Genomic DNA, 18,165 nt, shown 5'->3' on the forward strand with positions numbered 1-18,165 from the left:
ATGGGCATGGGGGAAGCGATTCAGCCATCCTGTGTCCGCACAAAATCGATCAAGTCGGCATCTGACCGTGAGAGGATGTTCTCTGTTGTTTGACCACGTAAATGGTGTACCCCTAAACCCGATGTCGGACAGATTGCATGATTCAAGTGCAATTCTAAAGCTTCAATTTGACTTGGGGAGCGAGCGTTTCCACCAATCTTTTCCGAATTGGAGAGAATTTCGTTGAAATCGCCACCTACCACCCAAGGCAGCTCACTCTGATGTCGGAGATTACACATAAGTTCCCATGATTTATGCCGCTGATCCTTTTCTGGGAAACCATAAAAACCAGTGAATCTCCACCGATCGACCCCATCTTTAGAGAGAACTTCAACATCAACATGATTATGTGAATAACTCGATAATGTAACTGTAACTTCTCTTCGCCATAACAATGCTAACCCACCTGACCTGCCATTTTTCTCAACGGCTATACCGAACAAATTCCATCGTCTCTTAAGTCGTTCAATCGTCTGTCGTGTAGATCTCGTCTCCGAGAGGAACACCAAATCGGGGTTATATTTTCGGAGAATATCTCCGAGAGTGTGAATTGTCAAAGGCACCCCGAGCCCTTGACAATTCCATATTAGGCAACTCATTGTCCTCGGCGGGACTGCGTCGCAGTCTCCGCCGTTGAAATAATATCTTCATCAATCAAGCTCAGCATCTGCCTCTTCCCCTGTCGATTATAATCTTGCCCCGATGTAGCCAACCGTTTGTTTCCCCGGCTCTTAACAGATTTCACTATTCTCTTACGTGGTGTAGATTCAATTCTTCCCTCGGAATGCAGTTCAATCGTGGTATTGAATAGATTTGTTTCCTACACATCTTGTACCTGATTATTTTCCTTTCTTCCGTGGCGATCTAGTTGGAGTGAGTTGTTCATAGCTGGCGCAGAAAAGGCGAAGAGGTTCACACCTCTTAGGTTACTTGTGCTCGAGTTCTTGGGAGTATTCTGAGTATTGGAGTTTAGTGGATGCAGAGGAAGCCTCGAACTCTCCTCCTCCCTGAGATTGGATGCTCGGAGCCAGGTACCATATGGTAGATGCTCACCAGGGTCCCTAAAGCTATCATCATATCTCAACGGGCATCTATTCTCGTTATGCCCAAGGCATCCGCATAGGAAGCAGAAGTTCGGAAGACGCTCATAGGTAAAATCCACCCATACTTTGCTCCCATCCAGCTTATGCAGATACAGTCCTCGTTTAATGCTTTGGGAAACGTCAACCGCAACCTTAATTCGAATAAGTTGCGCGATGCGGATCTGGTTTTGATTTAGAACCTCGAGCAAGATGCCAATCTTACCACCAATCTGAGCCACCACCTCAAGAGATCTATGATTCATCGGAAGACGGTGAAGCCGAACCACAATAGGCATATGATTGACGACCATAGTGGTTGGATCTGATTCATGGTCTAACTTCGAGAAGATGAGGGCGTTCTTATCCACTAACCACGGACAACCTTCGAGTGCGTGTTTCTGATCTAGATGGTGATTGAAAACAATCAGAAACTTGTTTTTACCAAGAGATTGGATCTCACATCCCTTGACAGGTTGAAGGAGGCGGATCACATTGGCCTTGATGGAGTGTGCTGGCAGTTCCTTATCTGAGACAAGTCTCCCCACTAGGCTGAGCCCCCCGGTGAGATTTGTATTGACAGGTTGCATATTGCCAATCGTGATACCCTCCGCTTCGTCGGAAGTCAAGTGAAACTTATTCGCCAAAGTTTCGGTGATGTTTTCCATCGTCGTGAGAGGGAACAGATAGATGAGATGAGAGTCGCAGAGTGAGGATCCTCCAACGCCGCCGGTCTGATGCAGATCTGGAAAAAAGGCAAAGCGGGAGATAGGGTTACGGTTATTATGAAAGTAGGTTAAAGAGAAAACCACAAAACAAGAAAACCCTAAAAAACCGAAATAATTATAGAGTAAAAAATAAGAACAGTAATGCCACGATCAGATCGATAGGATTAAAACCGACGATTTGGAAATATGTGTAAAATCTGAGATAAGATCTATAATTCAAATCGAAGGAGAACGAAAGAGCCTCTCATTGAGAGAGAAAAAAGCCTCTCATTGAGAGAGAAAAAAACTTATGTGAACGATTTACTTTATTCTAGTAGTTTTCTAAAAATCGATCAAAGAATACGTTCCCAACTTGCACGATTTTCTTGTAAAGGTTTGAAAATCGGTTTCTCTTCTTTGAGGTGGTCTAAAGAGGTTCGAGGTCAATTGGTCAAAACTCTTCACTTATGTTCTTCATCAGCAAAACCAACGATTGGCGCACTCTACAAGTATCTTGTTTTTGAATATTTACAAATAATATCTATAAATATACGACGACGCTAAATCTAAAATATGCAGCTTATAACATAGATACTCTATTTTTATTATTTGAGAACTTGAATCAAAATTGGTGAATTGAAATTTGAAACACACCAAAATGTATGGTGTGTTCGAACCCAAAACGAGAGAAATTTATTTAGTATTCGATAATTTTAACTTCCGTAATCAGTTCAACATGCTTGCAAGCTTCCTCGAGTGACCAAGTTCTTCAACTCATCATGTTGACTGGATCAGATCCATCTCCAACTCCACAGCATCAATATTCCAACTCTGAAGACAGACAAAACATTAACGGTATGGTATTTTATGGATAATGATTATATCACTAAAACACGGTTAGCCACAAAAATAAAATACCGATAAATCAACAAAATATTAATTTATCTCTTAGTAAGTGTTAAAGATATTACCTCGACAGTTGATGGATATTCCGATATCACAATCTGACTCTTTCCTCACAGAATCTTTCTTAGAAGGAAGACGCTGCCACAATTCCTCTGTGACGAACGGCATGAAAGGATGAAGTAGCCGTAACCCATTACCCAAACACAGCCACAATGTATCTCGAGCGTGTTTCCTTTCAGATGCATATGCAGGATCATTACCGGCAAAATAAGGCTTAATTGCTTCTATAAACACGTCACATAACTGAAACTGCCACCACGAGTATACAGCTGTTGCAGCATCAGAGAATTCGTAGGAATCCAAAGACGCTACTGTTTTTGATATGGCTTTGTTCAGAACAGAGAGAATCCACTTGCAGCTGAAAGGCAATGTAGATGGAATAATCTCTTCGGGAGGAATGTAATCCTCTCCAAGTTTAGTCACGGCGAACCTCATCGCATCCCATAGCTTGTTGCACCATTGACGATATTCAACCACCTTCTGGATGTCCAGCTTTATTTTATCCGACTGAAAAGGAATTTTTTTTAGTAAAAATAAAATCAAGAACACAAACTCCAAAACTAAGAAGAAATCGAAAAAGAAACACCAAATAGGTCTGCACCGCATTCAGGAATACCATCAGGGAAGTGCTTCACATAATCCTCTTTCGCAATTTCCAATTCATTTTGATCCAAGCTACACTCGTCGTCTAGCTTTTTGTGGAGACCTTTCAATTCTATGCCGTTAATTACTTCTAGAGGGTCAATAGCATTTCCTAATAACTTGGGCATTTCACGTCCACGAGCATCACTAATCATAGGATGCAAGTAAACCTGCATGCAATTACGAATGCGCCATTATTGGAAATTCGGTCTAAAACACGTATAAAGAAAATCAAACTTGATTGATTCAAAAAACATATATTTTCAGCTATTTTTCGTAAAAAAACAGCCGGCAAAGTCAACAAAGACTTCCCCAACCTTCAAGAGGCACATTCCCCCATGTTTGCATTTAGAAAAAATACCAAAGGGCAACCTCGTTCGTCAATTGTCAAAAAGCAAAAGATTTAGACCAACACTGTCTAAAATGCAACGACGCAGATAAGCATCAGAAGGGCATAAAGTAACAAAACAGTCAAAGTTGAAGTACTATGTACATAAATGTTGCTCACCTTTCTAAATGGTACATCGCCTCCGAGCTTCATTCCCAGCATCACCATACGAGCAACCCAGAAAAAGAGGATATCATGGCCGGTTTCAAGCACAGATGTCGAATAAAATGCTCTGAGATCTTTGGTATCATTTGGCCATCCTAAAACAGATAGTGGAAAAAGACCTGAAGAAAACCATGTGTCCAAAACATCTGGATCTTTGTAAAGATCAAACTTCTTTCCAGAAAAGATTTTGTTAGCCTCCTCCATAGCGTCTTGCTTATTCCGAGCAACCACCCAGTGGTCATTGTATGCACAAAGTTCTTTAAGCTCGTCATCTTTCAGCACTGCATACCATGCTGGAACACGATGCCACCACCCAATTTGTCTTGAGATGCACCAATCACGAATGTTCTCAAACCATCTGCAAAACACGGGACCTACTCATTAGACATTCCAACTAAAACCATATTAAAAAAAAAAAAAAAGGTAAGCAGATTAAGATTAGAGAGAGAACAACAAGCAAAACATCATGCTTGCATGATAATATTTTAAGAAAACTAAAATACCTCTTCCATTCAGCAACATATTGTATTGGGATGATCTCAATCTTTGGACTTGCACCATCTGTGACAGCATCAAGAGCTTGCTCTGCCATGCTTTTACAGTTAACATACCACTGAGTCTTTATTAGGGGCTCCACCACATCATGGGTTCTTGAACAAATACCAACACGCATCTCACTATTCTGATCACCTTTAAAGAGTCCCTTAAATGCCAATATCAGTAACTATCAGCATAGTTGCAACGTAAAAAGTATATCAAAACGCAAATCTCAGTAGTCAGTGCGAAGTAAACAAGTAACCTTTTTTCTTTAAAGCTTCAGTCACAGCAACACGAGCTTCAAAGCGAGGCATTCCTGTAAACTCTGGGCCACCATTGCTATTTATTTTGCCACCGTCAGTGAAAATGTTGATAAATTGCAGGTTGAGACGCTTTCCAACTTCATAATCATTTGGGCCATGGGCTGGAGTTATCTGCAAAATTATTTCATGTTGTCAATCAAACTGACTTCGGAAAACAGGAAATACGGTATTCTGAGCATAAAAAATGATGCTCACCTTAACAGCGCCAGTCCCAAAATTCATATCCACAAGCACTGCGTCACAAACTATAGGAAGCTTCCTTCCATTGAAAGGATGAATAGCAAATTTTCCGTGAAGATGACACAACTGTATCTAACGTCATCTGGATGTACAGCAATTGCTGTATCACCCAACATTGTTTCGACACGAGTAGTTGCCACAATAATCTCACCCAACCCTTCTTCCAAAGGATAAGCGAATGAAGTCAGCACCCCAAACTCTACGGGTTTCTCACATCCAGGAACCCGCAATAGCGTTCTCTCTTTGATTTCGATATGTTCCACCTAAGACACCAAAAAACATGAAAAAAACTTAGGACACACTTGCGTCTACACATAAGAATGGGTCATAGGCAAGATAGGCTATATCTTACCTCAATATCGGATATTGCTCTTTGCAAGAGACAATCCCAGTTCACTAGACGTAGATCCCTGGAAGAAATAAAATGAAAATTCATGATTGTTGTACTTCAAAAGAAGTTACAAAATCGTGTAGGAGGTCCTACCAGAAAACATAAAATAGAAGAACTTAGGTATTTCGGTTTTGCTGGTGGTCAGGGATACCATAACGCAGGAATCCAGAATTCAAGAAGATTTAATCGGGGATATCTCAGGGCCACAACATATAATTAAGCTTACTGAAACCAGAAGAAGTAGCAATAGCAACAAGAACTATAATACGAAATTGACTGCATCGTTAACATACCTATATATAACACCATCCTTGTGAAGTCTTACAAAAGCCTCAGTCACGGCCAATGATCTCTTCTCATCCATGGTATAGCACTATCAATTACAGGATTTAAGAGACAAATGAGTGTCACATAATCTATAATCAGAATCGTTCATACACAGACTAGCACTAGTTATATCAAATTGATGATGCAGAAATAAACAAAATTATCACCTCGCGAGACCAATCCAGAGATGCACCCAAGCGACGAAGTTGTCTCAATATAGTATCCCGATATAAGTTCTTCATATCCCAGAGCTATTAATGACTTGTCAAAATTAAGACTTGATAAAGAAAGTTCACTTATATGTGTATTAAACTTAGTTAGATAGTAAAACAACACTAACAAGATAAAAGTTCAAATGGCTAAACTCACATCGTTTGTAAATGCATAACGGCCCATTTCATCCCTTGTAATTTTCGTAAATCTCAGAAATTGCTTCTCCACATACGCCTGAACCAGTTAATATAAGTACCAGTTTACTAATGGTGACCATATAATTACGAGCTGTTGGACTAACCATCACAAACATATCTTGCTAAAATGACAAGTTACAGCAATATTCAGAATATGCATAGAAACATTAAAAATGTAAAGAATATAATGCGAGAGGGTGACGGAACTGAAAAACCCTCAAATGTATCTAGCTACAATGACAAGTTACATCAACATTCAGAATGTATAATACATATTAATAGTTGATTAATGTCAAGTCGCATCCAGATTTGATATGGAACTAGGAATTTCAAGTTCAGGTGTGAGTCTGTATCAAGGTGAACTTCTATCAAGCCATAACAATTAACAACTCATAGCTTATTAAGAGTTAAACTGAAGCCCCATATCATAGTATGCTACATATACTTCTGCAAGATCTTTTTTGTACACAACAACGTATAAATTTCCATTGTCCGGAGTAGCATGCACTTGGACATGATCAAAGACAACAAAGACTTAAAACGAGGGGGACGACATTTCTAGGTTTCATAGGACAGGACACGATCAGCCTTCCTCGAAAAGAAATAGCATAAATGAATCTAAAGCACGGTACACAAGTAACTCATGGAAGTGTGAACAAACTCAATGCATAACCTGTGCTGCAATTCCAGCATGGTCGGTACCAGGTACCCACAGCGTATTATATCTAGACATTCGCCTCTAACGAATAATTGTGTCCTGGATGGCAGCAGTAAGAGCATGGCCAATATGTAGCGGCCCAGTCACATTAGGTGGTGGCAGAACCTGCATACAAAAAGAGATACGCCTTTTAATAAACCATACACTAATCCAATTAAACCGTACAGAATGGCACTTCAACGAATCCAAGGATGTGCCGATTTCAAAAACTCACAATTACAAATGGAGGTTTGGAGCTGTCTGGATCTGCCTCAAAGAACTTTGACTTTTCCCACCATTCATACCACCTACGTAAAAGAAATCGAAACCGAAGGTTTAAAGAATCACTAAGCAATGTATGACTCACGTATTTTGAAACGCAAAATATATTTGATCCAACATACGATTTCTCGACAGCACTGGGCATGTAAGTTTTTGCCATTTGACGAGAAAGTCGTTTCTTATCACCCGAAGGTGTTTCAGGATCATTGTAATCCTCGGGGTTTTCTACCTCAGTTTCTCTTTCTGTATTATTTTTCTTCCCCTACTCTGATGCATTCGATTTTTTTTGCGCCTAAGTTGGCAATATATGTACAAAGCTCATCAGTGCAATTAGATAACAACATAAATAACAGTGTACTACCATATTTTCACATAAACAAAAAATCTGTCAATGTTGTGTTAAAAAAAAAAAAAAATCACAGCCAATAAATCCACATATAATATGTAATCTAACATGAAGAATCAATGTATAAATGGATACGAAAAATCGGGTGCTGGAACTGAAATTCGTGCAAAATCAGTTGAAATTCAAATAAAAAATTATCCACTTCCTATTGTTCGTCCCACGGAAACGATGCAAACTTGAAGTTGTTGGAGTTCGCACTCAGGAATAACAATCGCTAAATACAAATGACTTTTTTTGGCGGGAAAATAAGGAGGAAGAAGAAGAAATTGACGCCATACCTTTTCTTCTTCATCCTCCTCCTTTTCGAGTGGTTCCGGCGTTAGGTCTAGTGGATCCATCTGGCTGCCGGCCTAGTTGAGCTTAAATTAAAGAAAATTAATAATAAATTAGTAAATTACTCAACCTAATTTTAATACTGGGATTACTTAAATATTTGATTAAATTACTATTTTTTTTTTCTTTTTCTTCGAGCAATATTAAATTACTACTATTACATTCTCGTGTTAGGGAATTTAATTTAGGACAATGCTAAATGGCCAGAATCTAATTTTTATTTATTTTTTAATTTTGTTTTATGGTTTATACCATATATACCCTTAATATTTTTTGATCCAAGTTCTTCCTAATTTTCTTCTCTAATTTATCTCATTATATGTTATTACGTGAGTAACCAATCATTATTATTACTAGCATTTTTTCCCCGTGCGATGCACGGGATCGTATTTTATAAATAATAAAAAAATGATCGATTTAATACATTAAAAAAAATATATAATACACTAATATAGTAAAATTTAAGAAAATAGTACTATTCATATTTTATATAACATTAGTTTTTTTTACGTGGTAAAATTTATAATCCAAACAAATAGATTAAGATTTAACAAATCGAATTTCTATATTTATCTCTTAAGATTTGACTTTTGAGATATATTCATAAAATATAGAAGATTGAAGCTAGAAGAATTCTTCACGGTTCAGTGTCAATTTTGATTTATTGAAAAGTATAGGTACAATAGCACATAAACAATATTAGAAATAAATAATTACAGGAATGCCATTAGGGTTTCTTAGGGTTTGCCCAACATTTCTTTCTTTTATATATAAGATTATTATTATTATTATTATTATTATTATTATTATTATTATTATTATTATTATTATTATTATTATTATTATTATTATTATTATTATTATTATTATTATTATTATTATTATTATTATTATTATTATTATTATTATTACTTTGAAAACTGATATATTAAAACATTTCGAACAATCAACAATTCAAGACTAACATTATTGAATATATGAACTATAAACTTATTTAACAAACCTTTATATATATTTTTTTGTAATGTATGCACAAATTCTAGAATATTTTACTAATCCACTACTGCTAGTATGGATTTTTTTATCAAACTCAGATTATCGAACTATATATAATTTTGAAGTGTACATAGGTTAAGTATATTTTATAAAATTATAAGTATTCTAGTTCATACAATTTTATTATCAGACATGTACAGAAAATATTTAATGAAAAATTCAAAGATACAAATAAGGTACATATTATTGGATTAGTATTGAGTAAATATATAAAGTTACATCAGTTTTGTTTGTAGATTATTAATGTTAATATTGATATGAAAATTACATTATTATAATTATTTACTAAATATATTTTTTTAATGTGAACTTTGTGAAATTTCTAATTTTTGTCAGACCTTAAGATCAACATTTAAGTTAGCATCTCGATTAATTATAAAATAGACAATTTCTTGAAGATTTAATTTTAGAATAAACATTGTACGTATTTAATTCTCTAGAATATGATAAATCGATTTTTTTTATATGATCATTTTTTAACTAATTACAATAATTATGTGTCTAATAGATAATTGGAGTAATCATGATTCTAATGCTAATTTTGAAATTAGGAATAAAATTGAGCCTAATCTAATTTTATTAATGGTGTTAGGACCGGACCAGATACAAAATTAGATAGGTATTCGGATCACGGTTAGATTGGTTCAACCTGTTCAAACCGAGTTTTTTATTATAATATTTTAAAATTTTAAAATATTGCATTTTCAGCATATATTTTTAGTTGTATAACTTAATTATTCTTTAGTTATTCCTTTAAATAAAGGAGATAATTTTAAAGTATTAGAATTTAAATACAAATTAAATTGTGTTTGAGGTGTAAATGTTACAATGGTATCCTTTAGGGGTGTAAACTTTTATTTAATCCTTTTTGAATTTACATGAACAAAAATAATGGAAAAAATAGTGAAAAAAGAAATGTAGAAAGTGATAAAAAAAAAAAGAATGGAATGAATTGACGTTGTTTGATTGGAAGTTGTAATCTGGCATTTAATACATTGACCTTTGGAATTATGGTAATTAAATTGTAGAGAGAGAAAAAGGTTAAATTATTAGAAATAATCAATATTAATTAAAGGACAACATAGTAATTGAACATAATACTTTTTCAGTAAAATTTACGGAATTAGCCTTTTTGGCCGGCCAGATTCTGGCCACAAGGCTTTATCGTTTAATTTAATGAAATATTTTTGGATAGAAACTTTCTCTAGATGTCGAATTAAATTTGTACTAATAACTAACGGTTTTTTTTTTTTTTGAATATAATAACTAATGGTTTTAAATGATAACATTCTAACAAAATTATTTAAAATTAATACCCCACCCAGAGTTGGAAATCGGAAGGGATTTTCCCGCAAAATCCAATTAGAAATTTTATGATTTTGGAACAACATTTATCATGTCCAATATTCCGATGCTGATTTTTTTTTTCGAAATCTGAGTTGCATTTTTTGCATTTCTAGAATTGAGATGGGCATGGCAAAATTACATATGTACCCTAATAAATGACGCTAATAACGCTAATATCCTAAAAAAGAAAACAGGGGGAAGTGCATTTTGTCCGTAAAACTCATTAAAAAACAAAAAATGCAAAACAATCCCAGACAATATATTCTGCAAGCATCTCTTACAAACATAAAAGATGGAAGAAGGGGCTTTCTAGAACAAGACAATTGGAGGGCCAAGAAAAAACCAAAACTTTTGACAAATTTGAAGGATTAAACAAACCCCCAGAAAAATCTTAAATCAATTATAAAAAATACGATGTATTTTTCATCATCAGGTTTCCCGATTTTCCCGTTCAAGATGTTCACGAGCTTCCTTGAATGACAATAACTCTTGCAACAAAGAAGCAAGCTTCGCTTCATCCACTTCACGAATATGCACCGGAACTTTTTCCTGGTAGGCGGGAGCACTCCTCTTCTTTTTCAAGCCATCACATTGCCTGATGAAAGATCGACAAAATGAAACCAATAATTTTACATTAAAAAAAAAATTACTTTTCTCAATAGCTCAAAATACTCGGAGAGGATTCTCACTTTTGTAGCTCCTCCATCTTCTTATTCAGCTTTTCAAGTTCAGCTTCCACATTAACTATCCCCTTAAGTTTGAGGAACGTTGAAAGAGATTCATTTACCACGTCTAGTATACATCCAACTGGAGCATCATCCTTCTCGCTTAAAACCTTGACATCGCAATCCATTACCAACATTCAAAAAAATCAGTGAATGTTTTAAAAGGAATTATATCCAAACAGAATAAAAGGATCTAATTTGTGTTCCATGATTGGAAGAAAATCGTATTACATACATCGAGAGACGATAATGTGGCGAGGGTGGAAACCTCCAATTCATGCTTCTTGATGATGTGGCATGCATCATCTGTGCGGCAAACAACAAAAGCTGCACGTCTGGGGAAATAGATATATTTGTTATAAACGGGATCAAGAACCAACTAACACCTTATAATAAGCATAAGAAAAATGATATGCATAACCTTTGACATGGTTGAATATTTACATGCATACAGAATAATTATGATGGCATTTACCTTTCATATCTCTCGTTTGGTGCCAACTGTGACCGGAGAGACCTCAGTGATTTCACCACAGACTCGATCATATCCATCTCCAACTCCACAACATCATTATTCCAACTCTGAAGACAGACAAAACATTAACGATATTTAATGAATAATGATCAAATCATCCAACCCAAGAACCATATATCGATGTACTAAAACATGGTCAACCACAAAAATATCGATAAATCAACAAAATGAATTATGTATAAAAGTAAACATCACGGGAAAAACGAAAACATATAAAAGGAAGTTGGATCAGAACTTTGGAACATATGTATAGCATCGTCATGCAAGTCCATTTAACCCCAATAGACAATCAATCAGGTTATATTTTTTCCAAATGTTTAATTTGTCAAGTACCCAATGTTAAATTGGCAAAACAATAAAGTGAGACTGCATAATTAGAGAAGTGCGTATATACCATATTATCAGTAAAAATGTCAAACTAAAACACCTTACGGCAATCATACTGTCATATCATCTGTGGATAACATATTAACTACTCACCCAAGCATCGTAATCTCAAAATGTTACACAACATCCAAACAATCAAGTAGCACAATAAATTAGCGTGTGCAAGTTTTTTATCCAAACAATCAATAACACAGTAAATTAGCACTAGCACTGTTGTGTGCAAGTTATTATGTCTTAGTAAGTACTAAATTTTTACCTCTACAGCTGATGGATATTCAGATATCACAATTGACTCTTTCCTCACAAAATCTTTCTTAGAAGGAAGACGCTGCCACAATTCTTCTGTGACGAATGGCATAAAAGGATGAAGTAACCGTAACCCATTATCCAAACACAGCCACAATGTATCCTGCGCGTGTTTCCTTTCAGATGCATATGCTGGATCATTACCAGCAAAATAAGGCTTAATTACTTCTATAAACACGTCACATAACTGAAACTGCCACCACGAGTATACAGCTGTTGCAGCATCTGAGAATTCATATGAATCCAAAGACACTACTGTTTTTGATATGGCTTTGTTCAGAGCAGAGAGAATCCACTTGCAGCTGAAAGGCAATGTAGCTGGAATAATCTCTTCTGGAGGGATGTAATCCTCTCCAAGTTTAGTCATGGCGAACCTTATAGCATTCCATAGCTTGTTGCACCATTGACGATATCCAACCACCCTCTGAATATCCAGATTTATTTTATCCGACTGAAGAGGAAAAAAAGGAAATCTCAAGATCAAACTCCAAAAAGAACAAGAAATTTAAAAAGAAACACAGAATAGGTCTGAACCTGAGCTGTGTATGAAACAAGGGCAAAACGCAGAGCATCTGAACCACATTCCGGAATACCATCGGGGAAATCCTTTGTCTGACCCTCTTTAGCAGTTTCCAATTCCTTTTGATCCAAGTTACCCTCCTCTAGCCTTTTGTGGAGACCTTTCAATTCTATGCCATTAATTACTTCTAGGGGATCAATAACATTTCCTAATGACTTGGACATTTTGCGTCCATGAGCATCACGAATCATAGGATGCAAGTAAACCTGCATGCCGTTATGAATGTACCATTATTGGCAATTCGGTCTAACAAAGCAAACATGTATAATAGAAAAAAAAAAGAGTAACAAAACTTTCGTAGATTAAGTAATATGTACATAAATGCGGCTCACCTTTCCAAATGGTACATCACCTCCAAGCTTCATTCCCAGCATCACCATACGGGCTACCCAAAAAAAGAGGATATCATGGCCAGTTTCAAGCACAGATGTAGAATAAAATGCTCTAAGATCTTTGGTATCATCTGGCCATCCTAACACAGATAGTGGAAAAAGACCAGAAGAAAACCATGTGTCCAAAACATCTGGATCTTGGTAAAGATCAAACGTCTTTCCAGCAAAGATTCTGCTAGCCTTCTCCTTAGCCTCTTCCTCATTCCGGGCAACCACCCAGTGGTCATTGTATACACCAAGTTCCTTAAGTTCATCATCTTTCAGCACTGCATACCATGCTGGAACACGATGCCCCCACCAAAGTTGCCTTGAGATGCACCAATCACGAATATTCTCAAGCCATCTGCAACATTACTACCAAAAATTTAAAAAGGTACGCAATAAAATGATAATGTTAAAATTAATGAGCATATATATCTCAATAACCCCAATAATATTGAAATTGGAAACATAAATCAAGTATTAGAAGAGAACAACAAACAAAATCTTGCGTGATAATATATTGTAAAAAGAAGTACAATATTTCATCATTTCACAAAATACCTCTTCCATTCAGCAACATATTGTTTTGGGATGATCTCCATCTTTGGATTTGTACTATCTATGACAGCGTCAAGAGCTTCTCGTGCCATGTTTTTACAGTTAACATACCACTGAGGCTTTATGAGTGGCTCCACTACATCATTGCTTCTCGAACAAATGCCAAGACGCATCTCATTATTCTTATCACCTTTATAGAGTCCCTGAAATGCCAAGATAAGTAACTATGAGCATAGTTGCAAGGAAAAAAGTATATACTCCTATAATTCTATAAGCCATCCCAAACGCAAATCTCGCAGCACTAGGTAAACAAGTAACCTTTTTCTTTAGAGCTTCAGTCAAAGCCACACGTGCTTCAAAGCGAGGCATTCCTGCAAACTCTGCGCCACCATTGCTATTTATTTTGCCATCATCAGTGAAAATGTTGATGAACTCCAGATTGTGACGCTTTCCAACTTCAAAATCATTTGGGTCATGGGCTGGAGTTATCTGCAAAATATTGAATGATGTCAATCAAATTGACTTCGAAGAACAGGAAAATCAGTTGGTGTTTAAACAGAAAATGATGCTGACCTTAACAGCACCAGTCCCAAAATTCATATCCACAAGTACGGCATCACAAACTATAGGAAGCTTCCTTCCATTGAAAGGATGAATAGCAAATTTCCCGTGAAGATGACTGTATCTAGCGTCATCTGGATGTACAGCAATTGCTGTATCACCCAACATTGTTTCCACTCGAGTAGTTGCCACAATAATCTCGCCCAGGCCTTCTTCCAAAGGATAAGCGAATGAAGTCAGCACCCCAAACTCAACGAGTTTCTCATATCCAGGAACCCGCAATGGCGTTCTCTCTTTGATATCAATGTAATCTACCTAAGACACCAAAGAACCTGCAAAATCTCAGGACGCGCTTGCATCTACACAAAAGAATCATAAGCCAGATAAGCTATATCTTACCTCAATATCAGATATTGCTGTTCTCAAGACACAATCCCAGTTCACTAGACGTAGATCCCTGGAAGAAATAAGATGAAATATTGTGATGCTGCACTTCAAAGAAATAAAAGATTGAGTACAAAAAACAAAATAAACAACAACTCAAGTATTTCGGTTTTGATGGTGGTCGGGGACACCATAAGGAGGCAATCTATTGAATTACATGTATGGAGAAGACTAGAATCCAGCATTCTCGAAGCTTCAACCTTATTTATATATTTAACAAGTGTTCAAAATTAAACGGCTGAATGGTCTCATGGAGATGATAGTTACTATATGTAGAAGGCCAACAAGTAGCCAATAACTATGAAGGAAGAATCAAATAGGCCCCAGAATGCAACAAATAGTTTTGCACCCTAAACTTGAATTGGAAATTCTTCGGGCCACAACTTTGTTACAAAATTGACTGCATAGTTACTAACATACCTATATATAACACCATCCTTGTGAAGTCTTACAAAAGCCTCTGTCACAGCCAATGATCTCTTCTCATCCATGGTAAAGCACTGTCAATTACAGGATTTAAGACACAAATGAGCGTCACATAACCTATAATCAGAATCAACCATACACAGACTTCCACTAGTTATATCAAATTGATGATGCAGAAATGAACAAAATTATCACCTCGCGGGACCAATCCAGAGATGCACCCAGGCGCCGAAGTTGTCTCAATATAGTACCCCCGTACTCATTTTTCCATTTCCAAACCTATTAATGACTTGTTAAAAGGACTGCTAGACTTATTTGTGTATTAAATTTACTTCATAGTAAAACAACACTAATAAAAGAAGAATTAAAAATGGCAAAACTCACTTCGGCTACAAAATTTTCACGCCCAACATCATGCCTGGTCAATTTCATTTCTCTCATTAGTTTCTTCTCCACAACAACCTGAGCCAGTTAATATCAAAACCAGTTAACTAGCGGTGACTGAATAATATTCCGCTGTTCATCACAAACATCAAGACAGATGTGTACAGAACCATTAAAAATATTTCGAATATACTTTGAGAGAATGATATAACTAAAAAACCTTCCAATGTATCTTATTACGATGATAAGTTACACCAATCTTCAGCATGTATAATTAATATAGCCAGTTAATGCCAAGTTTCTTCCAAATTTGAATGAAACTAGGATTGAAGTTAAGGCAACCCCATATCATAACTTTTAAAGTACACGAAAAATAGAAGCCAAACAAGATAACTGAAAATGCATTAAATCGTCCATACAAGACACGATCAACCTCCCTCGGAAGGAATGACATAAACAAATCTGAAGTACGGTACAAATATAAGTCACTAAAGTATGTATAAACTTTGATGTATAACCTGTGTTGCAATTCCAGCATGGTCCATACCAGGTACCCACAGTGTATTATATCCAGACATTCGCCTCCAACGAATAATTGTATCCTATGGGGAAATGGAAATAAACATAAATAAAAATCAAACAAAGGTGCAGTACTGGAGATAGTCTCACAAAAGAAACATCATATTTCAATAAAATACCTGGATAGCAGCAGTAAGAGCATGGCCAATATGTAAAGCCCCGGTCACATTAGGTGGTGGCAGAACCTGTATACACATAAACATTAGGCTTTTAAACAATTAAACCCTACGATAATCCAATTAAACCATAAAATAATCTAATTAAACCATACAATAATCCAATTAAGAACTCACAATTACAAATGGAGGTTTGGAGCTGTCTGGATCTGCCACAAAGAAATTAGACTTTTCCCACCATTCATACCACCTACATAACAAAATTAAAGCCTAAGGTTTAAAGAATCAGAAAGCAATCGTTCATGTATTTGAAAAGTAAAATATTTTCGATCCAACATACGAATTCTCGACAGCACTAGGCTTGTAAGTTTTCGCCATTTGACGTGAAAGTCTCTTCTTATCGCCCAATGGTGTTTCAGGATCGTTGTAATCCTCTGGGTTTTCTACCTCAACTTCTCTTTTTGTGTTTTTTTTCTTCCCCGACTCTGGTGCACTGGAAACTTTTTGCGCCTAAAATTAGCAATGAATGAACAAGCCTCGTTAGCGCAGTACATCATAAAGAAAAGTGAACTACTATATTTTAACAGTAACTAAATAAACTGTCAACTTGGCAACGGTAGTCATAGTAGCATACCTGAAGTTTGGCTGCTTCTGCTTTTTGTGCAGCCTTTTGTTTCTTCAACTCCTTCTCTCTAGCCTACGTTACATTTCAAGAAGAGGAACGGATCAATCATCAAAGCAGCAAGAGTTCATATTGAAAGGGAAAAATAAAATATCACAGACAAAAATATGTGCAATTGATACAAAAAAGTTACTGGAACTGCAATTCTAGCAAAATCAGTTCAAATTCTAATGAAGACAGAAACGATTCCAACTCAAATTCCTCACAGTTCTCAACAATCGCGGAATACAAATTATTGTTGTTTTTACAACAAAAATTATTGAATAAAATTGATGCCCATCCATACCTTTTCATCCTTCTTCTTCTTCTTCTCGAGTGCTTCCGGCGTCAGGTCTACCGGATCCATCGAGCTGCCCGCCTATCAAGACAAATTAAAAAAAAAATTATGCAATGAGATTGCGAAATGGAACAAAAGCACGCGCGACGAAATTACTATGATCGGGGCGAGGCGGCGGATGATTAAAATACAGACCTGATAAGATAGAAAGATGGAGGTCGGCGGTGGCGTGAAGGCGGCAATCGGCAGTAGGGTTTTGGGGAGTGTCGAATGAGCTGGATAGCGGTTCGCTGATTTGTAACGGCTCACTCTTGCTATGAGTTTAATCATGGAAATATTTAATTACCCTTTTCTTATATAAACTTATATAAGCCATTAAACCCACTATTTGCTTCCACTATTTCTTTTTTATTATTATTATTATTATTATTATTATTATTATTATTATTATTATTATTATTATTATTATTATTATTATTATTATTATTATTATTATTATTATTATTATTATTATTATTATTATTATTATTATTATTATTATTATTATTATTATGGGGCAATTTGCTATAGGTCCTTCTCTAAGAGATTTTATATGTATAAATCCAACTACTAATTCCCTATTTTTATTATATTTATTATTTTTATAGTGTCTAAAATACCCCTAATAAAATATAGAAAATAAAAATCTCCAAATACTAGTCAATCTTATAGAGGTTTTAATCCCTCTTTTTTCTTCGGAGACAACATCGTTGCAAATCTTCAAATCCCAAAATACGATTTTATATTTCTTTCATCTTCTCCAACGCAAAAGCAGAAAACACAAAAAATTGTGTTCGTTTATGGTTCATTTGATGTTTTCGTTTGCTGTTCGTTTATGGTTCCTTTGATGTTTTCGT

General features: G+C 35.8%; 1 protein-coding gene and 1 pseudogene across 2 annotated transcripts; both read right to left on the bottom strand.

Annotated features, from left to right (window-relative positions):
• Window positions 1–2,731: 2,731 nt before the first annotated feature.
• Window positions 2,732–7,937, bottom strand: LOC148767379 (valine--tRNA ligase, mitochondrial 1-like; annotated as a pseudogene). The gene is made up of 14 exons (XR_016034024.1): window positions 7,878–7,937; window positions 7,316–7,455; window positions 7,147–7,219; window positions 6,888–7,037; window positions 6,174–6,251; window positions 5,972–6,055; window positions 5,771–5,850; window positions 5,439–5,496; window positions 5,042–5,349; window positions 4,790–4,957; window positions 4,490–4,692; window positions 3,942–4,344; window positions 3,376–3,603; window positions 2,732–3,343 (listed from the first exon to the last, which is right to left on the bottom strand). The product of XR_016034024.1 is annotated as a valine--tRNA ligase, mitochondrial 1-like (transcript).
• Window positions 7,938–10,540: 2,603 nt separating this feature from the next.
• LOC105961219 (valine--tRNA ligase, mitochondrial 1) lies at window positions 10,541–17,665 on the bottom strand. The gene is made up of 21 exons (XM_088823846.1): window positions 17,465–17,665; window positions 17,279–17,350; window positions 16,945–17,007; window positions 16,651–16,820; window positions 16,488–16,560; window positions 16,314–16,379; window positions 16,134–16,217; window positions 15,616–15,693; window positions 15,427–15,510; window positions 15,226–15,305; window positions 14,761–14,818; window positions 14,374–14,676; window positions 14,119–14,289; window positions 13,804–14,003; window positions 13,201–13,603; window positions 12,823–13,074; window positions 12,239–12,739; window positions 11,536–11,642; window positions 11,296–11,395; window positions 11,025–11,170; window positions 10,541–10,930 (listed from the first exon to the last, which is right to left on the bottom strand). The coding sequence occupies exons 1-21, from the start codon at window positions 17,597–17,599 to the stop codon at window positions 10,765–10,767; spliced, it is 3,312 nt and encodes a 1,103-aa protein (XP_088679972.1). The 5' UTR covers window positions 17,600–17,665; the 3' UTR covers window positions 10,541–10,764.
• Between the last annotated feature and the right edge of the window lie 500 nt (window positions 17,666–18,165).

The sequence above is a fragment of the Erythranthe guttata genome, chromosome 10 (assembly GCF_056151865.1).
Source record: "Erythranthe guttata isolate IM_541 chromosome 10, IM_541, whole genome shotgun sequence".
Lineage (NCBI taxonomy): Eukaryota > Viridiplantae > Streptophyta > Magnoliopsida > Lamiales > Phrymaceae > Erythranthe > Erythranthe guttata.

Coding starts and splice junctions, on each gene's coding strand:
- LOC105961219 (XM_088823846.1), bottom strand. CDS start 17,599: ATGATTAAACTCATAGCAAGAGTGAGCCGTTACAAATCAGCGAACCGC. Junction 16,380..16,487: donor CCAAACCTCCATTTGTAATT/GTGAGTTCTTAA, acceptor ATGTGTATACAG/GTTCTGCCACCACCTAATGT. Junction 16,218..16,313: donor CTCTTACTGCTGCTATCCAG/GTATTTTATTGA, acceptor ATTTCCCCATAG/GATACAATTATTCGTTGGAG.